The sequence below is a fragment of the Struthio camelus genome, chromosome 8 (genome assembly GCF_040807025.1).
Source record: "Struthio camelus isolate bStrCam1 chromosome 8, bStrCam1.hap1, whole genome shotgun sequence".
Classification (NCBI taxonomy): Eukaryota; Metazoa; Chordata; class Aves; order Struthioniformes; family Struthionidae; genus Struthio; species Struthio camelus.
Window position 1 is genome coordinate 6058711 of NC_090949.1, and position 23891 is coordinate 6082601.

Here is a 23891-nt window from a genome sequence, read left to right on the forward strand (position 1 = left end):
CCTGCCTCCTCCTCCTCCTGCTCTGCTGTGCAGAGCTTGGTCTCTTCAGGGCTATAATACAAACAGGATTTAAATTCTGCTTTGTTTTTGCACCCTAACATTTACTCACTGGCGGAAGCCAACTGAGGAAAGCAAACATTACTTGATTACAGATGTACCGCATAGCTGATGTGCTGGGATCAAAATCTCATGGGGCTGTCATAGTGCTTATGTCTCCTGAGCAGTATGTCTGAACTATCCCTTAATGTTTGTGCCTTCTGTACATCATTTTTCCTCCCGTTTTTGTTTTTCAAAGGGCTGGACTGGGAAGAGTCCCTGCATGCAGCTTTTTTTCACCCAAGTAATAGAAATTAAAGATTTTTCTTCCTCAGTGAAAAAAAGCCAATGAGCTGGTATCATTGAGAGCATGTTTACCTGTTGCAATGTCTGTTGCCGCTTTGTGTGGCTGGTTTTTTTTTTTTTTTTTTTTTTTTTGAGGGAAGATGAGAATTGCCATTGCTAATTGTACCACCAGCTTTTTGGCTTGACCCGCCAGTGCTGTATCCCACTGCGGGCAGTCTAGCTTTTAGTAGGTTGGCTTTTGTTGTTGGATGTTTGTTTGTTTGTTTGTTTGTTTTTAATAAATGTAGTGTACGTCCTTTAGCTTTCGGAATACTTTTGCTAAAAGTGGAGGCAAGCACTTTCTGTGCCAGAAGAGTCAAAGCGGGGTGCGCGACCCCTCGATTTGGCGGCGCCCCTCTGAGCTGGAATGGGTCTAGGAGCAGTGCTCAGTGTTTGTTCTTTGTGTTCTGTCGATGGCATCTCCCCTTCCTCCCACGCTGCCCTCTTTCCCCTTCACCTCAAATAACCCCTTAGTTTTAGCTTTTGGCTGCTGCTTTTCTATGTTGCTATTGCACCCTCACTCCTGCTGGCAACTGCAGGCTGCCATTATTTGCTCTTTTTGTTTTTATTTCAAACATACCATGGGTTTATCTCGAGCGTGCTCCATCCAATATACAGAGACGATGGCCATTAGATTTCACCTGCGCTTTTCTCTGCCAAAGGAAACCTCCCACCACTTTTTTTTTTTTTTTGCTGCCTGTTTCTGTTTTTCTAACATATTAAAAAAAAATTGGCTATTGTTATTAACACCAACACCCTTCCCTTCCCTTCCATGGCAAAATATTGCATTTCCATCTGCCTCAGTTGGAGGCTGTCTGGATGAAGCTGCTGTGACTAGATCCTTTCACCAATGTAACCTGGACTTACTGTCACCTTCCCTGGCGCAAAAAGGCCAGAAGGGCCAGACTGGCGTGTGAAAAGCCTATGGGCGATGTTACTCCAAGAAAACAGAAAGAGGCAGACATCCCATCTTACCCGAGAATGTCAGTAAGGCTGCCTCTGCCTAGAAATCATCTGCAAGACACTGTCACAGCCCCGGGCCCCGGAAACTCTTGGTAAAGCAGGCTGGTGGGGCAAGGGTATTTCATTTGCGAAGGAGCTCTGACTTTGGGGTATTTGTTGCAGGAGAAGCGGATCGTGTCCCTGGACTCTGCCAACACGCGGCTGATGAGTGCCCTGACGCAAGTGAAGGAGCGCTACAGCATGCAAGTCCACAATGGCGTCTCGCCCCCCAATCCTACCAAGCTTTCCATCACGGAGAATGGTGAATTCAAGAACAGCAGCTGCTAATTGGGCAGATGCTGCCAGCCATCTCCCTAGGAAAAGGGCAAGAGGGAACAAACTTAAGAAACACTCTTTCTCCTCACAGGTTTACATAATGCTGCTAAAATAAAAAAAGAGAGAAGAACTCTGAAAAGTGGGCCTTAACTCCTCATTCAAGGCCAGGAGAGTAGGGCTCCCAAGAACAAATCCTTCCATATCACTGTGTAAATAGAGGGAGCTCTTGTCATGTACAGAAAATGCCGATGTAATATACCAAAAGGAAGTGAATACTGTAGATTTTTTTTAATTATTGCTATTATTATTATTATTTTCTCTTGTTAAAAGCACTGCAGTCCTTGGAGGAGGGGAAAGGGGAGTGTGAGTGCATGTGTGTTGTGGGTGAGAGAGAGATGAGCAGTGAGTTACGTTAGATAGCAGCTGTATATATCAGGCTGACTGACACAAGTACATGAGTGGAGTGAAATACTAGTGAAGTGAATTCTAGAAAAGACTCATCTGCTGGTTTTATTCCCCTCTTCCCTAGTTGTTCTTTAACTGAATGCAAACTCAATAGCAAACATTTTAGCAAGGAGATTGGCTCTTGCTGGAACCTGTACGTACTTCGGGTAGGACTCTAGCAAAAAAAAAAATTCAGTCTTTTTGAACATTCTCGGTAAAAACAAAACTCCTCTTGGAGCAGCAAGCTTGTTTCCTTACATTTGCACAAAGTCAGGCTTCCCATCAAACAAAGAAAGGGAATCTGCAGTTTTCAAGGTAGGAGTCTTTCTTTTTTATACTGGTCCTAATAAGGTAGGATCCTTTCTTTTTTATGCCGGTCCTAACACAGTTTAAATTTTCTGTTTTGAGAATTTACAGACCTGTAAATACTTTTTTTTTTTTTTTTTAATTTCTCTCCAATCCTCACTTTATGCACCATGCAGTAGCACCCTGATTTCATTCTCTGCACTCCATCGGGAACAAGCAGATTAATGCTCTGGAGAAAGGGCTAACCAAAGGGTCCCCATGCCCAGCACAGTAGATTTCTGTATGCAAAATTCATTTTTCTAGATGATTTCTTCATTTTAACTCTGTAATGTTCAATTTCATTTTTTCAGCCACTGGATTAGCCAGTCTAGTTCTGCTGAAAAGATGCTTTCTGCACTTTTTTTAAGATCTTCCATTTCCACTGAAATTAGTCCTTTTTTGGATACTTCTAAGGATTTTTTGGCATTCTGTACTCACCAGTCTTTTTCCTAAGGAGCTTAGACTAAACTTTTTGTCTCCAAATACTTTCAGTTGCATTTCACCAAAGCATACTTGCAGGCTATATGTGAATGCATCTGTAATTACAAAGTGACCTTCTTGTGGAAGATGCTGACATTACAAGAGAGACATGGCACTACTGGAGAGAGTCCAGCGGAGGGCTACAAAGATGATGAGGGGACTGGAGCATCTCTCCTATGAAGGAAGGCTGAGAGTGCTGGGCCTGTTCAGTCTGGAGAAGAGAAGACTGAGAGGCGATCTCATAAACGTGTATAAGTATCTGAAGTGTGTGTGGGGGGGGGGTGTCAAGAGGATGAGGCCAAACTCTTCTCCGTGGTGCCCACCGACAGGACAAGAGGCAACGGGTAGAAACTGAAGCACAGAAGTTCCATCTAAACCTGAGAAAAAACTCCTTGACTGTGAGGGTGACAGAGCATTGGAACAGGTCACCCAGAGAGGTGGTGGAGTCTCCTTCCCTGGAGATATTCAAAACCCGTCTGGATGTGATCCTGGGCAATATGCTCTAGAGGACCCTGCTTGAGCAGGGCGGTTGGACTAGATGATCTCCAGAGGCCCCTTCCAACCTAAACCATTCTGTGATTCACTTACTGTAAAAGATTCACAACAAATGACACAGTACTGTCAATTCTCATGATTACATCAAACATGACAATACTTAGCCTGAATTTTTTTAAAGCCCCAGCTTCTTGAGTCAAATAATTTTGAATCTTCAGTTTCACTTCTTAGCGTACATTTCTAACCCCTTTTTCTTGCACAAAATTTGGGATGATTTGAACTCTGGAAGTAAATTATTTCAACAGCAATTCAATTTTTGAATTACAGGAATATACTAATAACAGCGAGTATAATTAACCCTTCAAACAAGTTCTGGAAACTGGAGACGTCCTCAAAACTGGACAAAACTTCAGAAGGGTGCCTTCCTGTGGGATGTGTTTAGCAAAACAGTTCAGGGTTAGACTAGGAAAGAGTTTGTGAGGTGAATACAGGGGTACTATAACATCAAGAAGCTCAGAGCTGATGGTCTGATTGTCCTTTCTGGCCTTAGTTTCTGAATCGCTAAAATCGTATGACATTAAAAAGTGTGGGGATTTCTGAGCTGATCTCATGACTTCTGAAACCTGACTTGTGTTGCCTCGAACATGAAGGGCTGGCGATGCGAGGGCCCAAATTCAGTGTCTGTTGTCCAGTTTGTTCTTTGGGAATGAATTACTCTCACCTCTTTAGGCAAATCCAGTTTGTGGTAGAGTGCAGTATGTTAACTGTTCCTGCCTTGGCTGTAGCGAGTTAAAATACTTCAGTTAAACATTGTCACACAAGTCTATTACATTACTAACTATGCATAAATACAGAGACCACATCTTCTGCACTGTAGGATGTATAAGGAAAATGTGTATGAATCTCTCTTAACTAGGCCTTGGCTGTTAATGTACATCTCGAGTCAGAAGACTCGTCAGCATAGTAGAGATTTATCTGTAATGCTTAGTTCTTTCAAATCAAAGCTTCTGTCTCTGACTGCTCGAATGTGGCTTGGTACTGCAGGCCAGGGAGCGTTCCTGCCTCGTTCTGGGGTGTATCATAGCCAAGTCTGCGCTGTCTTTGACACACCTGGAGTTGTGCATTGCATTTGTTCAGTAGTGACTTCTTTTCAATACTTTCCAAATGATGTCTTCCAGCGTGGGGTCGTTGCTGACTTCTGATATTTTCTTCCTCAAACTGTGCCTTTCCGTTCCTTCTCCTTTCCTCCTTCCTTCATGCATCACAGCTGTAGCTGTGCATCAAGCGTGGATTAATTTGTCTTGTATGAATAGTTCTCTCTTACAAGAAATGTTTGCAACCCCTTTTTGTTGAGTATTTTTGTGCAACTTGCATCTCTCCCTTTACTATTTACTGTATTTACACAGTTGCATGATAGGAAATTTATCCCCCAAAGTAGCCTTAGAGGGGCATGTGCATTGCTCATTTGTTACACAGTGCAAATGGTATGGGTGTTCTGTGCCTGAAAGGTGAGAGCAAGTAGTCATCTGAATACATTGGCCATGGTTTTTTTTCCTCCAGGCTAGAAGAACAAGGCAAAGCAGAGATGTCATTCTGGTAGCAGTAGTCTAGCATTAAACTGGGAAAAACATTTCACCAGAGTTCACCAACTTTCTGGCAATCTATTAAAGATCATTGCTGTAGCTCTGTGGATAGATGCTGAGAAGTCCAAGGAGTGCACTTTGGTTTCTGCAAAAAATGCAAGAGGGGCAATGTTTCAGTCCTCTTTTTTGTAGAGAGGAAATAATACCTGCCCCAGGGTTTATATGTTGTGGTGAGCTCTTTAGTGATACGTTATTCTGAATAATGTCCTTTCTCCTATGTATTTCTTAAGCTTGTAGACTGGGAAAAGTTGCTGTTCTAAAAGGGTCTGACTATCAGTACTGCCCTCACAGCTTGTTGCTGGGCTGGTTGGTGCTGCTTGTATATCAATTTCCACGCTGAAGTGCAAAGTGTGTTTGTCTGACTCGGTGTATGGAGGAGAAGCTGCCTGTTGACCCAAAATGGGGTGAAGGTCGCCGACTCGCAATGTTGCAAGACTAAAATTGATCAGCTGCAGAACAAAACATTACGCTCCTGAGATCTGCAGGCAGCTGTCTCTCCCAGTTTGTCACCAAGCGGCTTTCTAAAGAAATTTTAAGCTGCTTCAAGCCGACAATATGCGAAAATGTCAGCTGCTATTTTGTCCCGTCTGATAAAATTCCAGTGGCACTAAACCACGAGGCAGCCAAAAGGTCTGCCTGTTTTGGAACAAGAGCCCTAATTGGGCCTGATCGCGTTTGCTTTCCAACTAACAGCCAGTGGGTTTGTGCAGCAATGAGAGGAAAAGTAAACAGCGCAAAAATCTGATGAGCATGGTAGTCACTGAGATTTGGTTCATACTTTCACCAAACGCATCAGAATGTGCCTAATGCAATTGCAAGCAACTGCTGCTCTCGTTTGGGAACAGCTGAAGTAGTGCTGGAAAAAACTAACAGCCTGCAGGAGTGATACTTGTGTGTTCCTAAGGCTGAAACAGAAAAATTGCCCCATCCTGGCATCTCAGTCCTTGCTGGCCATGTTACTCAGTACTGCTGTGAGGATGAGCCTTCCCAAATGGCAAAGCTACCTGGGCTTCCAGGTCCTCAGTGGCTGGTATGGTGGAGAAAAAAAAAACAGCAGCATTTGGTAGCACTGTGGCCTTTTGCTGTGCTGTGTTGTGGTGTCTGCAGGGTGCAGGAGGGACAGAGGTAACCAGAAGGACATGAGATGAGACAGGCACTTGTGGAGAACAGAGGCAGCACTGCTGGAAATGCCCGTTCTTTGCAACTCAAGGAATTCAGGCCTTTATTAAGGGAAATAAGAAGGTTTGACATCCAGGAAGTACCAACTGTCATTTCCTTTGTGCATTAGAAACGGGCAGCTATGTGTAAAAGCACAGCTTCATACAGCTACACATTTTGTAACTTTCCTCTTAAATGAAATAACTCTAAGCAGGGGATCCAGAGGAGCGTGGAAAGGGATGTGTATATTTTCTAGTTAAGAGAACATGGGGTGTATCCAGTAATAAATTCCATATCCATCTAATAAGTTCTGTTTTGTGTTCTTGCAATTGCTTTGGGTTGGCTTAGGCTTTTTTGTTTTTAAAAGATATATTAATGCCATGTCTTATTGCTCGCTCAAAACTCACCAGCTTTTAACTTCCTCTGAAAACTCAATCGAAGTCGGTCATTTTTACAGTGATATACTGGGAATGTGTCAGCAATATTTATCTGCCAGGGTAACTACGTATGTATGAATCCTGTCTGTGTTCTGCAAAAATGTCTGTGTTGGTCCTGAAGAACAGTTCCTGTCTGAGTTGAAACCGTTACGTGTATTTACATCGGTGATTAGCGTTAACCGTGTAGAAGTGTTCTGGTCAGCCACGGGTATCCAGCTGAGCGTGACAGATCAAAAGGGTTAAACTTAGGCTGATGCTTTTAGATGTTTCTTTCTCCACAGTAAGTTAACTCCCATGAGAGAGAGTATGTCATTACAGGTCATGCCTGCCAGGAATCCTACCTGTAAAAATAGATTTTCTGTCTCAAGGGCCTTAATAAGAGTGTTACTACACAGAACTGTTTTACAATGATAGCTCTAAATAATTTATTTTTTATTTCAACAAAGTACACCTTAAAAAAAGTAATAAACTTGTTTTTCAAGCCGTATTTTTATGCTAGTAGCACTGGACTGTTTGGTCTCTGAGATCCATCTCTGCATTTCATTGCCTGGGTTTGTTCTAAAGAAGATTTATTTTTGTTCTGTGAATAATTTTTGAAGGTTCTTGTATATGTACAGATATAGATACATTTGAGGTCTTTTATTGATATTCCTACAAAGAATACAAATAAACTTTAACTTTAAAGAGTTTGGACCCACCTGTGCCGATTTAAAATTCTGTTTTCTCTGCTATCGAGTTGCACCTGGGTGGTTTTGTATAACTTAAGATGGTGGGGGGAAGCTCAGACAGTGCAGCCTAGCGTTTTGGATGATGCGCCTTTGAAATCGGGAGCTGCCTGGGTGAACTGAGGGGGTCTGTGGCTGGGAAGAGCAGCAGAGCAATTCCTTTCCCGTGTTCCTGGGACACCAGGATCTGCTTGCGGCTGGGTGTTTGGATGGGGTGTTTGGATGGGGAGTCCTGCGTGGGTGCCAGGGCTTTGTCCCTGAGCTCTGCCTCCCTGTTAGGGTAACCTCTCATGGTTTCTGAAGCCTTCCGCTCGCCTGGAAATACCTAGCCTTGTGGAGTGAGAGGGCGACGATCTGTGGTGGCATGGAGAATTGCTCTCTGCTTTTATAGTCTGTATAATCCTTTGCTTTTGTTTTGTTTTGTTTTTGTTTTTTGGAAGCTAAAAGACTACTTAGCCTGAAATCATATCTTAGGCCTGAGATTTTTGGTTATTTCATTACTAATAACTTAAGTGGTTAAAAAAAGAACTACATTGCATTAATTAATGGATTTATTCCTATCACACTGGACAAGTGAAATGTGGTCAGCCCAATTTTCTTGTTCAGTCAGTTCCTGGTTTTCACGTTTTTCTGCGCCAACCCAAAGCTGCAGTATTTGAAGTGTGGACATGCAGAGGAATGTTTTTGTTTTTGAGAATGTTTTTGAGAATGTTTTTATGTTCACATAAAATGCTGGAGTCTAGGTAATTTTTACTTATCTTTACACCTGTGTATGAAATCTTGCATATTTGAAGTGGAAAGACCTTTCTTGTTGAATGCAACATCTATACCCAAGGGGATGTTTTGCTAAAAGCTTTTTTTTGTTCTCATTTTACATGCTAATTTTTTTTTTTCAATAGCTTTGAAGCCTGCAAAATACACACAGCAAACTGTTAGTTGTTACTGCGTGCCTCCACCCTGGCCTTACACCTTGTTCTGTTCAAGTCTCCTACGTGTTGTGCCTTGTTCTTGCTTAGGCTGTAGGTTTTTCATGCCAAGGGGTTGTCTTCCTGCGTGTTTGTACAGAACCTAAAACAGCGGATGCCTGATGCTTCTGGGCGTGAGGGCAGTACAAACAGCGTCTCTAAAGGAGGTGCATCTGTAAATTCCCACACCTGTGTCCTGTCCGTTTTTGCAGTACTCACCCTTGAGAGTTGCCCACGCTCTTCTGCGGCAATCCTAAGCACTGCCCAGAGCAAAAGGCAGAGCCAGCAGCTGTGATGTAAAAAGGCATGGCAGAGGCAGGGGAGAGAAGGGATAGGATGGGATGTAGACTTGGCAGGACAAAATGAGCTCAGTATCCTTCATGTTAAGGTCATGGTTTTGGAAAGTAGGGAAAATAAAACAAGGTGGGAGAGGGGTGGGCAAGGACAGGCAGGACTAGGGGGAAGAAGGAAGCAATCAGAGGGTGTACTGAGTAAAGCAGAGGGAGGAAACTGAGGGAGAGCAGGAGCACTAGGGCAGGTGGCGGTTAGGATGGCACTGGGGAAATGTAATTAAAACTGTAGGAAGTCCAGGCTTTTTACCAAGCAACTGATAATTAAGTGTTACCTCCTACTGAGGATGTTAACGTTCTGCTTTACCTTGAATATGCTCCTTACTTCCACTGCGCAAAGTTCTTGTACATGAATGTGCAGATTTTTCTCCATTTCTAGACATTCTGGACAAAGTATTCAGAACTAGCACAGGCTCTGGAGTCTGTTCTCATTGCTTATGTAGTTCACCCACTCCAGCTGGAATATTCCTTTGGAGAGGCTCCCCTCCAGGAGTCATTCTGCCTAAAGGGATGTAAGAGTAAAACCTTTACTGATTTCCTCTAGTGCAAGAATGTGTGCTGTTGCTTTAAGTAAACAGCAGCAATTGCATAAATCCATTAGCAGGTGGAATAGCAATTTGCTTACGCTGAGGTATGAGTCTCATGAGAAGAGAATCCTTGCTCTTACTAGAACCTATCTCACGTTCCTGCCCTTCTCCTTTCTTCTAGTCCCACAGATTGAATGTCCTCATGTCTCCAGAAGATGTATTAAATTCCTGCTTTTTGCTGCAGAGAGGTAGATCAAATATCTTGCATGTAGGCATGAAACCTGGTTACCCCTTCGTTTGTCCTACAGCAAGTACGAATACCTGTCCTTACTAAGTTCTACAGGAACATGTAACCGTGCTGATGGCACTGGAAACGTTGGTTCTGCTGACCTGACTCCCCTTTTCAGTAGACACACTTGGCCCAGCTAAATAACAGGGTGGCTTTGGCAGAAGTAGAGGGAAGGCATTATTACCAATTATTGCTGACTTCAGTGTGACTGGCAAGAGCAGGGCCCTTGGGATAGGGGTTCCCCTCACCCCCTGAATTTGTCCTGCTTTCACTCTATAATACAACCCTAAAGACAGTGGTGTTAACACTGGGGAGAGGGGACCTTGAGGGACAAATACCATAGTGTTGGCAGCATGAGTGAAGGATGATATGCTGATGATAGAAACTAATGCAGAATGAAATATGATCTGCACAGAGATGAATGGCATTTCTCACTCCCTTCTCCCTGCTGTCGACGCTTCTATTTGCAGCTGGACACAGATGCGGAGAGCGGTTCCAATTTTGCTTGGAAAGGAGGATATCTGCATGCAGTGAAGAAAGAGTGATAGTTAATTTATAGGCTGCATTTATTCACCTCTATCCTTTGTTATTTCTCTCTCTTCACCTAGCTCACTTAAGTCAGACAACACGTAGGTGCCAAGCTGGAGTCTACCTGAAACCATCAATTTACAGATTATTACTGCAGGAGTGGCTATTTTATTGATAAGAGTTACATCTTGCCTCCCTACGTTAACTGCTGTTTTAGGTTCTCCAGGACTTCAGTCACATGAGATAAAATCCATTTTCAGAATTATGGACCCAGTATATTTACAAGAGAATAGTATCAATGAACAGAACGAACCAATACTGAGTACCATACAGTGTTTGGTACCACACAGGGATAGTCCCTCCTGGTAGTCCACGCAACACCCGTGGGAACCTGTTTACTACTGGGAGGCTCACAGAGGTGGCTGCAGGCAGGCTGTGCAGAAGTCTTGGCTCTGCATTCATGGGAGCGAACAAAACATGACGGGGAAGGAAACTGAACAAAGTAAAGCTGCGGTAGATACCTGCCTTTGAGATGGGTGCTTTGAAATAGCCTGCCACCTGCACAGAAACTCCTGGCCGGAGGCTCAGTGTCAGTGCTGCTTCTAGTGTTATACCCATCCTTTGTCTTGGCTGAGGTAGAAAGGAAGGTTCATCTCTTTGGGGGATGTAGCAAAGAGGAGGTTGAAAGAGACCCCATACATGTGAGCATCCTGTGGATGATACGGCAGGAGCTCAGTAACGGAAAAGAAACTTTTATGGGCCCTTCTTTTAGGCTTGACAAGATGGGGAAGCGTGTCTGACTACGTTCAACCACCACCCAGGAAGCAACAGTCACAGAAGCAGTTCCTGTGAGGAGAAGCTGATTTGGTGTCCATGAAAGACTATGTGGGAACAGCAGGGCTGGGCATTTGGGGGAGCCTCCCCTCATCTGGAGCCAGGCATTCGGGTGAGACTTCCCTCATCTAGGACCTAGCATTTGGGGAAGGAGGCAAGAAAGAAATGTGCTGGTTTCTGTTTTCCCCCCCTCTTTCTTAGAGGACAAGTCTTCCCTAACAGAGCCGCCTGTCCGCCGCTCTCCCGCTCTGGCAGATAGCCTGACTAACACCCTGTGCACATTCAGCAGCTGACTTATGTGCAGAGATTCATTTTGCAGAGCCAGCATTGTCCTGTAAGGAGGGATTGTCCTCACAGGGGACACGAACCAGGAATGGCTGGCAAAAAGCTACTTTGTAAAGGCCTTAAATAGGTGTTCCGGGATGGATTTCAGTTCTCCTCACAAACAGTGGATTAACTTCTGCCTGCAAATTAGCTGAACTACATAAGATCACACATCCCCTTTGGACCCCCAGGGCTTTGACCATAAACTTGTTCCTTGAGGGTGTGTCCCTTATTTCCTTCATCCCAGGTATGGTTAAATAGTCTGTGTTTCACTCTTCAAAGCTTTGCTCTCCGTTATTATCTGTGTGTACTAGTTCATTCAGTATTTTCTTTTCAGGCGCCAGGGCTTCCCTGATGGGAAGGCAATGAAAGAGGAGGACCGACTTCATATTCCCTGTTAGTACCAGAAAAATGTTACTTTATACTGCACTGCACTGCACTGCAAAATTTTACTTTATATTGTTGGATGTTTTCAGGATCAGGAATTCCTGGAGAATGCATACTTTCTCTTTCCGATTTTTTTTTCTCCACCATTGGGAAGCTTTACAAATGGTAGCTCCCTGCTATGCCAGGCTATGCATTCTATAAGGCTACGTTTAGAAAGTCATTGCCGCAGCAACCAATACAGCTAAAAAGGCTGATAGAATGGGCAGCGTCTCCTCTGGGGTTGACTGAAGAGCACAGAGATCGCTTCTCCCTCCGTAACATTTTTTTTTTCCTTAAAGAAATATATTCCCTGCAGGCAGATTCCAGATTGTGGCTTTGGCAAAATATGGAGCTTAAAAAGGTAAAGTCCATCTGCCCCAACTGCTAACTCGACAACTGTGATGTTGGAATAAGCTGCGTTCCTAAAATGGAAAGATGGAAAAGACCTAGCAGGCAGTATACTTGGTCCCTCTTCCAGTTCACTAATGCAGGCACAGTAATGCTCTCTGTTCAATCACGGCAGAAGTGTTCTTGTGAGACTTATGCCAATGTGTTGGTGGTCTAACAGCTGCTAGGAAATTTTCCTGAAGGCCTGGACTGGGTTTTTCCCTGATGACTGTCCCCTAGAGAGCAAAGTTAGCATAGTATCGCCAACACTAACGTTCCCACTTGTATGCAAAGCATTTCCTGTTGTGGTTAGGGACAGAAACAGAGTGTTAGCTGTGATTGCTGTGTTAGGTGCTGAAAAAGTATCAGTGCCAGAGGAGTCTGTGAAGAGTGAGCATCAGTTATCCCAGAGATCAAAAATCCTGAGTAAAAAGAGCTATTTTCTGCCATAGTCCTGACAGTGGCTTTTCAAGTGCCATTAGAAACGACTAAAATTATCTCATTAGCTGCTAATTGCTGGTGCCCTGAATGCACATTGCAATCATTCCTAAAAGAAGCTGGGTGACAGTCCCAGACCCATCTCACATAGATATTCGTGGGTCCTGTCACCCGGCTTCAATGGCTAGCAAAACTGCTGATCTGTGCCTGTTCAGCTGAGAAAAGGAACAGCTGCGATGCGCCAGGGCACGAAAGAGCTGCACGGGCAGAGCTGGGTGGAAGTCAGCTGCCGACCTCCAAGAAGCCGTGCTCTCTGGCCTCTTATTGCAGCAAGAAGCTAGTCTGTCACAGAGATGCTGAGATTAGGATTATAGGAGCTGTGTGAAAAAGGAAGAGCTGCCTGTGGTTGCCTAGAAGAAAAATGAGCTAACAGGAATACGCATGACCTAATCATCTGTAGACCCTTGCACCCCCTGCACCAGCAGCTGTGGGTAGGCCTACCACACTGAAGCAGTCTGCTTGCCCAGGCAGTGCCTCTTGTAATAGTCCTTGGCTACAGCCATCTCAGTTTGGGTCTGACCAATATAAAAGCACAATGACCGGCCACTGCCTGGAACTGGGCTAGACGCAAGAAAGAAAATAGGCAGTGCAACCAAAGCTCCCAGCCTGTTCCCCCAACATCTGCAGCCAGCCTGCAAAGGGCTCTGTGCAAGAATTTGCTGTGGTAACAAGGATGATTTTTCAAAGACAAAAAATTAGAAATCAGACAGTGCCTGTTAGGAACCAGCGAGATTTGTGTTCCCAGGGAGCTTTGGCTAGTCCTTGGTTCAAAAATATTCAGGCATCTGTTTTCAGCTGGATTTATGTATCTTGTGGATCTCAGGTTTTGGCTGCTTTCAATCTCTCAGTTGTAGAAACTACAGGTTGGCTAGATGTTTCTTGGGTGATTTTGCTCTGTGCAGCCTTCCTGCATTTACACCTTTCCCAGTGGGTTGCTGGTTTCCCAGCAGTTTCCAGATGCATGGCTATGCTGATACAGATTTTTTCCTTCTAATCAGGACAGGTCTGTGGTATATACCTCACATTCCCCAACAGTGTGACCTTCTGGTTTGGGGAAATGCTAACTTAGCCTTTTCCATATCCTAAACAATAAAAATGGCTTTTGCTTCACTTGTGTTCATAATGACACTACTCAGCATAGAAGTAAAAAGGCTTATTCGTCCCACAGGCTTAAGGGCATCAGCAAATCAGCACTTCGGGTGCTGATCCCATAAACACTAAGTGGGGTATAATTAAATAGTTGGAATATTTATATTGACAGTGAAGTTTTTATACCTTCCAGTAAGAGATCCGCAGTTTTCTGTGGTCAGAGACAGGATGCGCTTGGTTGTAAGGGACCATTCCCGTGGTCTCGGCCGTGTGGCAGCTCAAAGGTGTTGGTCAGCTGATGATGAACACGGAGGAGTTCAACAACATTGAACCTGCTTAGCTTACATCTGGGCCCAGGAGAGTCTGTAGCAAGCTGGCTGTCTTCCTCATCAGAATGGTCACTCCAGCGGCTGGAGGGAGAAAATTTGGTGAGTCAGGAGTCTTGGAGCCATGCTTTCAACATAATCATGGTTCCTCCAAGTGAGGATTGATTCTCATCGGCAGTATGCCGCGTCCTTCACACTATTCGTTTTGTTTTAGTCTCTTAATACGTTTATAAATGACCATTTGAGAACATGCTGCACTGAACACCAGGCTGTATGGCTATTCTTCTCTCATTTCTCCTCGTTCCCACTGCATTTTCTGGCTCATCTATATGCTGTAGCTTATAAGGGCAACAGCTACCGCAAGGGCCCCCAGTGGAGTGAGTCTGGAATGAATTTGATAAAAGAATTGCATGCAGACGTGACACGCAAACATGCACAGCTGCAAGTGTTTCTTTAACCACTGCTCCTTTATCAGCATGACAAAAAGTACGTTTAGTATCTCGGGGGCAAATACACTTGTGCAGATGCTACAAGTGTTATCAGCAAATTGGCTCAGGGATACATTTGCAATTTACTACACTTTGAATTGCTGTCAGTAAAATATTCTTCTTTCCTTAAAGCCTTGGGCCAGCCCTGCTAAAGTACCCCCACCCTGTCTGAGACCACACCAAGCAAGATATGTTACTGTGACAAAGTCCACATACATTTCCCACACACACTGTCCTCTAATTAAGGTACTACTGAAGTACAGGAAACAAAATAGTGGACAAAGCAGATGCTGATTAGCAAAATAACAAATCTCTCCTTCCCACCCTCAGACTGATCTGAAATACTTACGTCTTGCAGAAGTGACATTTGTCAAAAAAGGCAACCAATGATTAATCAATGTGCAATAATGCAGTACTGTAAATAAATGGCCTAAATTGAGCAGTGCAGGTAACTTCACTAGTTGATAGTTGATCAACATGGATGATAGTTGATCAACTAGTTGATAGTTGATCAACATGGATGAGTCCTAAGCCGGTCAAATCATGCTGAGAATAAAAAGGTATTTCACTCTTTGATCACATAGACAGGGAAAGAGCCAGTAGCAGCTGCAGGTTTTTGTAGGAACTGTGGTGAATGATTTGTAGTAAGCTGCCAAACAACTACTATATAATGGTGTGTTTTTCAGTCATCGTGAACTTAGGCAAGATTTAAACAGGCTGTTTGGAACTCGATATATATATAGACCATCTAAGTTCACATCCCTTGCCCCATTTCTTTCCTCCAACTTGACTTCTACTCCCCAGCTCTCTAATGCTGTTTGTAAGCAGATATCCTAGGAATAAGGACAAAGGAAAAAAATGTGAACAGAACCATGTAAAACTGTTAAGGAAAAAGATCCAAAGAAACAGCGCTTCCCAGTGACATATCTGTTCAAAGAACAAACTTATCACCAGAGCTTCCTGAAAAATAATACAAGGAAAAATCAAAGAGGAAAAAAGAATTTTTTTTTTGCTCTTGGGGGGGGGAGGGGGGGGGAGAAGGGTGAGGTAAAGTGAGGTTTGCAGAAGATCTTGTTTCTAATCCTAACCCTGAAGTCAGAAATCCAAAGGCAGTGAAACATCTTACCTGCTGCAGACAAAAAGGGAAGCAGCAGCAGTCTGTAATCTCTGGGGAGGAAATTTGAATGCGCTTAAATCCGTGTTTAAATAGTCTCTTGGATGATCTAACTGCTTCCAGGCATGCCTGCTGGGCTGGAAAGCTGACCCACAAGTGTTCCAGTATTGTCCCATCGGTACAGTGTGTTTGCTGTGGCTGCTTTGTTTACTCCTTTCTTGCTAACACTGTACCAGACGTACTGTCCTGTTAAGGCTCATGCTTAGATCCCATTGTAATCTCATGCTTTTGCTAGGTTAGCTACTGCTGCCTTCCATATAGGACATGGGAGTTCAGGAAGAATTTTCATAAGTTGAGAGGTAGAAGAGATGATAACATTTGTGTCTATAGCCTCTAAACACCATATTTCTGAAGGTTTATCCTGCTCTTCAGCACGTGACTGAGTTTCCTATGACATATTTTCAACCTAACAAACAAGCTGGGGATCAAGCATTGAAGCTGTGAGTAAAGAACCACGTGTTTCTGGGAACAAGGAGTGGTAATATCTCTTGTTAGGAAACTGGAGGTTTTCTACCTAAGGAATATGCAGTAGGTCTATCTACCTGAACTCTGGAAAATATTGGATGCCACAGGGAAAGCTCTTGCTTAAAACAGAGATCAGAAGATTACAACCAGACTGAAAAAATGCGTAAGAATCTGTCTAAAGAGGAGCACATTGTGCTGAAATATGAATTGCAGTTCTGAGATCTTATTTAATGAGCTTTTTTTTTTAAATCGCAGCAGGAACAGCACAAGCGTACTAGCAAGACTGCTTGGGAAACAAATGTGGGAGCCATCTTCAAATACAGGAGGACCAGAATAATCATACAAAAGTAACTGAATGACCTTATGGACTAGAATAAAAGGAATAGAGGTTCACATGAGGGAAAAGGAAGGAAAGTGTACGGAAAGTAGTGTGATACGATACAATAGTGATCGTGTTTACATGTTATAATTAATAATTCACTATGTAGAAACGCATGGTAGAAGCCCAGCTGGCCTATCAGCCAGCCAAACAGTAGGCATAGCAATGCTGTTCTGCGTGCATCCATGCAAACCATATGGGAGTCATGGGAACACTATGTTATTTACATTTCCTTTGAAGGGATGGAGAGAGTTTGTTATCCATATGAGGTATTTTAATTTCTCCTGTGTGCTCAAAATCATCTGAAAGCCTGAGGAGAATGAGAACTAACCAGCCACACTGACTGGCTTGTTTTCTCACTGGAAACAAAGCTGAAAAGAGACTCTGCTTTTGTGTCACCTGAGACGACGTTTTTGGAGGGTGCCAATTGCCCTGGGAATGGCATCTGCACACTGCAGTGAGTTATTCAAAGCGGGCAGCATCCTGCGAGGGCTGGCTTATGCAACTCAGTCCAAAACATGTGCTGGGCAAGCAGGTCAAAATCAATATAGAGTTAAGGAAGTTAACCTGCGTCTGAGGATTTTAATAGCATATTCCCAATAGAAACCTTGTGGGGCTTACCTTTACTTTATAGTAAGCTGCAAAGCAATACCATCAACTTAGGAACTTGGTGCTAGCTCCCTCCTTCTTCAGGCACTCAGTTTGATGGGAACAGAAACTGCAAAAGCAGAACCTCTGCTCATAACTGCATGCTGCAAACCATGGAGGGGAGAAAGTAGGGAAGATGTGCACCTTCCTGAGTCCCAGTCTTTCCTGCTGTCCCTTCTCTTGTCATGCACAGATCCCTGGAGCCAGAAAAGCCCCCTGCAGAGCTGAAGGCAGACAAGAATGGTGCTATAAAAGCCGCTGAGCTCAGCTCTGTGATTGAAGCATTAATGGCTTTTAAGCACAAAATTATCATAGTCACCAGAGCATGCAGATTTCTGAGATGACATGCGGGCAAACCCAAAGTGACACTACACTATCCTTGCAACCTTGCACACAGAGCTGTGGCTACCATGAACAGCCGTCCTTTATGTTCAGTTCAATGGAGTACTGGGGAAAGCTGTTTCTGTAAGCTCAGCACTAAAACATATATACAGTCTTCCTGTTTCCACAGCAAGGTATTAACTAGGTAAGCTGGGAAGGAGCCTTAGCTAGTCCCATTGTCTCTGTTTAAGAGGGAGAAATTGAGTCAAGGAGGCAATGTGTCTTGCTCAGGACTGCACAGCAAGTCAGTATTTCCTAACGCCTTCATTTGTTCTGTGCTGCCTCCCTGCCCTCAAACCTCCCAGCTACAAGCTAGAGCTCCTGTTTTAGACCTTGTAATCCGGCCTGCGCTCAATTTTCAGAGGTGGTGCTCTGATGTGTCCCTGCTTTCCTTGCTCTGTAAGAAGTGGAGCTATACTGCGCCTTCGCCTTCCAGGCACATCTCCACTTTGGGGCAGTAAAGAGCGTAGTAGGCAGAGAGCAGGAAATTCCAAACGGGATAGAAGAATTGCTGCTGGCTGGGAGGGAAGGCTCAGCCCACACTGGCTTTTTCCTTCGAGCAGATAAGAAGAAATCACCAGCACTGGTTAAATTACAGATGGGTGGAAGTTACTACCACTTCTTTTTCTGTATTTATAAACAGATTGAAACAGTAAGAGAAGGTGGGGAAGAGATGATGTACCAGAAGTTAGGCTTTTTCAAAAACACTAAAGATTTCAGAACCTAATTTTCAAATAGCTTGTGCCCCCGAGTACCACAGGCCAGGGCTGCTAATTCCTAACGCCCTCCCTAAATTTATCTCAGGTATAGAAAGAAAGGAAGGCCAAGAAGAAGAGCTCAGGGGGAAACTGTAGCAGTTCAAAACTTGTTCTCTACTGTTTTTCCTATGCCTGCCAACTCCAGGATCTTCCAATACAGCTACTTCTGAAAATCACACCCAGAACAGACCTAGCCCCCTTCCACCGCGCTAAAGATTTAATAGTAGATTCGCATTACTTGAAATGCTAGCTTTAACAAATACTTCTCTTATATTTATATACACAGTCTGGGCACTTTTAAGCTGATAGTGCCCTTTCAAAAACCAGGCTGAGTAGGGAAGGGCAGAGAATTTAAATGGGTTTCTATACCTCAGACACCTGAAGAAGGAGAAATCACTTGGGGCTAGACATTGACCTAATACAGATAAGTATACCAGTATTACGATGGGTAACACATTGCATTCTGCTGTGGTCCACACATCAGAGCCATCCAAAGCCGGTTTCTAACTTGTATTGTCCTGTCCTTTTTTTTTTTTTTTTTTCCTCCATATTTTCAGAAGAAACAGCACACAGTCTCAGCCCCTGTATTTTACAAACTGGAGATAGGGAGCCTATAATGATACAAGATTATGGCTGCTTGTCTTTTGTCTCTTCCTCAACTCATGAATTTGCAAAAATGGGCTGGGAATCTTCCAAAAACAGACTTCCAGCTGAGACATCTGGCCCTTTAACCCCAGGTCCCAGCCTAGAATGCAGATGTTTAACTGTTCAGAGTAAATCTAGCTTAATTTTTTTCAGATATTAAAATAAAATGGTTTCAACATTATAACTGAACATTTTTAAAGGGGAAAGCATTTTTTTTCATGCTCTCTCACCATCCAGCTTTTTATGTTTCAGTAGTGTCTGTCTTCAACGATTACTGTTCATTCAACAGCAAACAAGTCACCATCACCTTTGCTGGCATGTGGAAAGTGGCAAAATCTCCTGTCAGTAACAGCGCTTCCACTCCGTAAAGCTGTGCTTTTTATGCTTTGACCTGTATCCCATAATCTTTCCACAAACATTACTTTTGTTTACCTGCCATGTTCTTGCCCTGCAGGCCAGTTTCATAGCAATTTTCCCCAACCGTGCAGCCTTCAGGTGCAATTTAAGTGCCTGCAGTAACTATGTTTGAAGGTTAATGGTTCATGAAAATATCAAAGTATTTCTACTCCTCAGCTTCACTGCTGACTTTGCAAAAAGCCTGGTTTTCTTTCTTGTTTGTTTGTTATGGTCTAGTAATCTGCTTGGCAACCTGATGTTTGTTTTTAATCCAGGGTTTAATCTCCCTGAGAGAACTTAAGTGAAATATGAACTGTGGTTCTGGTCATCTTTGGAGGGTGAGGAGCTATAAATTTCCTTTCCCTCTTGGAAAACTCTCCTGAGTAGTAAAGGACTATTTGGAGATGTGTCATCAGGCTGTATTTGGCCAAAGATTTGAACAAAGGCCAGAAATAAAGGACTGTGTTAGTGACAGAAAGGCAGAAAAAAAATATCTATATCTATATCTCTATATATGTATATATATGTATATGTGTGTGTATATATAGATATCTATATATCTTTTATCTTTGCTATATAACATAGAAAGGGAAGACTGAAGTAACAACTGTTCTAGCTGCAAAGAAAATCTTTTTTCTTATAAATTTGTCTGCCGTATTTCTTACAGAGTTTTTTTCCTCTAACATAATATGCAAAAGCCCACCTTCCGTTAAAGTAAATCAAATTCCTGCGTGTAAACATTGACAAGAACTTCCTAAGCCACCGATACCACTACTCAAAAAGCAGGGAGATGGGGATAAATCAAGGGAAAAGGGGGTTATGTGTCCTCAGGGGTGCTGCTAGCTGTACTCATGGTACACTCTACACATTTGATTAATATGCAAGAAATGACTTTGGTTTTTTTTTCTTTCGCCCAGGGTTGATGGGCAACTGATTATACCTGCAAAGAAAGGTTAGGGTGGGCTGTTTCAGAAAATGCTGCCTCTCTGAATTATGCAACAGAGCAGTTAGATAGGTGAGGAGGAATATTCCTCCAAGCAATATTCTTGTTGCCACTTGCCCGGTTATCCAGGTTTGGTTGGGTGCTGGGAGTCACACCCAGGCAGCTGGTTATTGCACTCAGCAGGGGCGGTGGTTCAAGAGAAGACGTACTGAATAGCCCAGGAAAGGTACTTTTAACCTAACTCTCTTGACTTTATTGCATGTATGAATGTAGGTGTTTGTTAGACATCAAAGCTTGTCTAGCAAGATGTTCTCTCTACGCAAGCAAGCATGGGAGACACTATTGAATGGTGTGGAATAGCAGGGCTTCAGATTTCAAATGCAATAGCTGAAGACGTCTGGCTACCTGGGCAGATAAGGTTGGTTTCTTTGACTATCAGGTGTTATTGTAAAGCGCTCGGGGTCTCAGAATCCCTTGGTCTTAGAAAGGTGTGTTAGCAAGGGGCCAAATTCTGAGGTATTTTTGATGACAAAATGCTGAATTTAAGTCAGGGAAATTCTGCCTCTTCTCTGTGACAGTTCCTGCCAGCAAAAGGAGTGTGGGGATGAAGGCTCCCCAGCTCTGCAGCCAGAGCATGACCATCTCTTTTACGTTCCCTCAGGAAGCCTCATTTTGCCTGGCCTGCACAACCCACCACGTCTCCACATTCCTGCCTTTCGACAGACTGACATTAATACATGTGCACTAGAGGCTGTGCGAAGTGGCTGCTTCCCTTTCTCCAGTAAGTAATACAACAATAACGCCTTACTCAATGCATTGTACAAATTGTTATTGCATATAACACCAGCTTTATCTGGTTATATCACTGATGAGCTGGAAAATAAAATAGCTGCTATAAACCCTGTGAAATATGCATTTCATAAATTAGATTTTGTGTGGGAGAAGAAATGCTGGCTGAATTTTGTTCCGTGTTGTTCACGTATCATTTTAATACCTTAATTGATGAATGTGATATAGCTTGATAGCTAAAAATGTCACACCACTTTTGTGACGCAAAATGTTATTAAAATTAAAATGAATATGGGAGGCTGTAAGGAGATGAGAGATAAAGAGCACAAGAGAATGTATAAGGTGAATAGGCTTGGAAGTTTTTCAGGCAGGAAAAAAGAAAAGTTTAACTTGCATAAAGCACACTGGTTTAAAATATATTTCAGACTTTGCCTATGTTTTGAACTATTTAGCTGAAAATGAGGTACGACATCTAATTATCATCTCAAAACTCACGGACAAATGCAACAGGCTCAACACTTGAAATGTAAATATAGCTGCAATAATAATACTTACATGGTGCAGTAAAGCGGTAAAACATGAGATACACCTTTCTAAAGGTTAAGAAAGAACAGCTGGGGCAGAGAGGAGGGACAGGAAGAGTGGTAAGAAATTGAATAAAGCTTTGTAGCATGTCAGAGTTACACACGGAATCCAGAACCCTGCTTCCAAAAGAGTCGCAAACTGATGTTTCAATGCCACCCAAAAAGCACAATGCATTTAGCTGATGGTGTCATGAGTTTATGCCCTAGAGCCTGAGAGTTGATTACGTGTATCTGAGCATTAATGAGGTCAGATATTGTGAACTATTTAATTATTGGCCAACTAACAGTGCTGGAGCTGGTTTTAACATCCTCCAGCTCCCTGTCAGCCAATCGGTAAAGTTCTTTTAGAGAGCCATGTCGTGCTTGAAAATTTGGACAAGAAAAACTAGTCCTTAAAAGAAGCCACAATTCTAAAAAATAGTTTGGAGGGTTATGTTAGAAAGTGGTGCCCCATCAGGAAAATCACACAAATTGGTTAAAATGCTGGTATTCCAGACAGAAAAGAGAAGTGCCACGCCTTGCTCATACCCCTGCCCCAAAATTACTGCTGAGAGAGAAGAGGTCCAGAAGGGGTCGTGGTGCCATGCCCAGCCATCCGGTTATTTGGAAGCTGGTGAGTGAGGAGAAACGTTCAAAATTTGCAAATACCAAAGAGGATAGTGAAGACTGATGTAGATAATGTCAGGGTAATGATTAACACCAGCTTTTGAAGGCACAGTCTGATAAGGAAAGACTATTCAGGCCTGTAACACAGCACTGTGCAAACAGAGGTCTCTAGTGCATCAGCTTAGAAAAAAAAAAACTGCTGTATATTTGCTTGGTATTAGGTACCCAGAAATGACCCTGGAACCCAGCAGGCAGATGATGGGGAGAGGAACACTTTGAAAATTTTTGAGTACCACTGGGTGGAGCTAAAGCCTTTTTTGTTTAAGCTGCTGCTTTCATAAGTCTCTTCTCTTTAGGAGAGAAAAATTGTGAATCAGGCTATTTACAAATTGATTTGGAGAGCTTATTCTAGCAATGATTTCCATTCTCGTGGAAGGGGAGGTCAGTGAATGTATTTCTTGGGGGAGGGGCAGTGTCTCCAACAGTATGCAGTTGTTTGGACCTAAATCTCAGACATAGCCAGGACCTGTGATGAATTTGTAACACAGTTAGAGACAGTCATATGAAATCATTGTCATCTTTAAATGAGTCTAATAAATGAGTCTAATAAGTCAGCCACAAGACTCTGACCTGACTGCATGAAGGCAAAATACAGCTGAAAGAAACCTACGAGAGTGAAGAATTTAGGTGTTAAATAATAAGTTTTCTCTGTTTCTTAATTCAGCTTTTCTGGACCAAATGATTTTGAGGGAAAGTACCAGATCCCTAAAGGACAAGATGGGAACTGGGGCCAGGATAGACATTTAAAAAAAAAAAAAAAGAGGACTTGGTTTGAAAGTAAATTCCAAGCAGATGGACAGGGCAGCAGGAGGATGAAAGCTGCTGTCCACCCCACTTGGCACTCATTACTTGCTCTTCACCCTGTCCCACTTACTTGGGCACCAGTTCCCTGTTTTCCACCAGCAACTAGCCTCCTCCTTCTGATTTATCTTCTTAGTGCTTTGCTAAGTGCCCTTTTCCCACAGCTGGTTCAGACTAGAGCCCAGTCAGTTGAGCTCTGGCCATTTGTGCTGTAGCAATTTAAGAGGGTCCTGCCCCCACCTGTCCTCATAGCCCCTCTCCTGGAGGGCAGCCCATGCACAGCACAGGCAGCACAGCGGGCTGTTTCTCTGCTCTGCAAGTGCCACAGGTCACCACCTACGCAAGCAGCTTATACCACCAGGGAGCTGAGCTTCCTGAGATGTGAATTGTGGTGGTCAGGAGCTCTATTTAATGATCCCTGTTGGATTTAGCTACGGTGACTAATAGCTCACTGCCTCACAGTTCTGAGAGCAGAAACATCTTCAGCTGAGACAGCTAAATCCAGCAGCAATTGTGCGTCCGAGTCATAGTACTGTGAAGGTCTGCTGATATAGCTGTGACAGAAAACGTTGCAGATGTAGATGTACTAACATTGACCAGTAATTGCCTTTGTTACCTTGATTGACGTTGTTCAGGCCATGAAAAGGTATCCACATTGCAAACTGCTGTGATCATGGAAGTCCTTACTGTTCTCTGGTGACTTGTTACTGCTCTTCTCCTGGAGGCTGCTGCCGCCTTTATCTACAGGGAGAAGAGTTGGCAACACTCTTGAATACACTGACCACATCAGATATCCCTGATTTTGGTCCATATCTCTGTTCTTTTTGTGCTCTATCCTGGCTCTC

The 23891-nt window shown here is 43.3% G+C and overlaps 2 protein-coding genes and 1 long non-coding RNA gene across 23 annotated transcripts in view; 2 read left to right on the top strand and 1 right to left on the bottom strand.

The window, feature by feature from the left end:
- The window catches only part of RASAL2 (RAS protein activator like 2), a 175990-nt gene extending 168643 nt beyond the window's left edge, over positions 1-7347 (top strand). For all 16 annotated transcript variants that reach the window (XM_068951771.1, XM_068951772.1, XM_068951773.1 and 13 more), the window contains one exon: positions 1507-7347. In XM_068951771.1, coding sequence (XP_068807872.1) covers positions 1507-1649 — 143 coding nt within the window. In that variant the 3' untranslated portion in view covers positions 1650-7347. The remainder of the gene's footprint in view (positions 1-1506) is intronic.
- Positions 1-23891, bottom strand: part of LOC104142652 (uncharacterized) — a 49138-nt gene that overhangs the window by 1782 nt on the left and 23465 nt on the right. Inside the window, exons 3-6 of one of the 5 annotated variants that reach the window (XR_011142405.1) lie at positions 23663-23787; positions 13790-14013; positions 9856-10038; positions 6632-9203 (exon numbers count right to left, since the gene is read on the bottom strand). This is a non-coding gene — a long non-coding RNA (uncharacterized lncRNA). Of the gene's footprint in view, positions 1-6631; positions 10039-13789; positions 14014-23662; positions 23788-23891 lie in introns of those variants that run through there. The other 4 variants (XR_011142403.1, XR_011142406.1, XR_011142404.1 and 1 more) reach the window with 4 other exon arrangements.
- The window catches only part of RALGPS2 (Ral GEF with PH domain and SH3 binding motif 2), a 163526-nt gene continuing 159915 nt past the window's right edge, over positions 20281-23891 (top strand). Inside the window, exons 1-2 of one of the 2 annotated variants that reach the window (XM_068951778.1) lie at positions 20281-20432; positions 20868-20987. The gene's annotated coding sequence lies outside the window, so the exon portion shown is untranslated. Of the gene's footprint in view, positions 20625-20867; positions 20988-23891 lie in introns of both variants that reach the window. The other variant, XM_068951779.1, reaches the window with a different exon arrangement.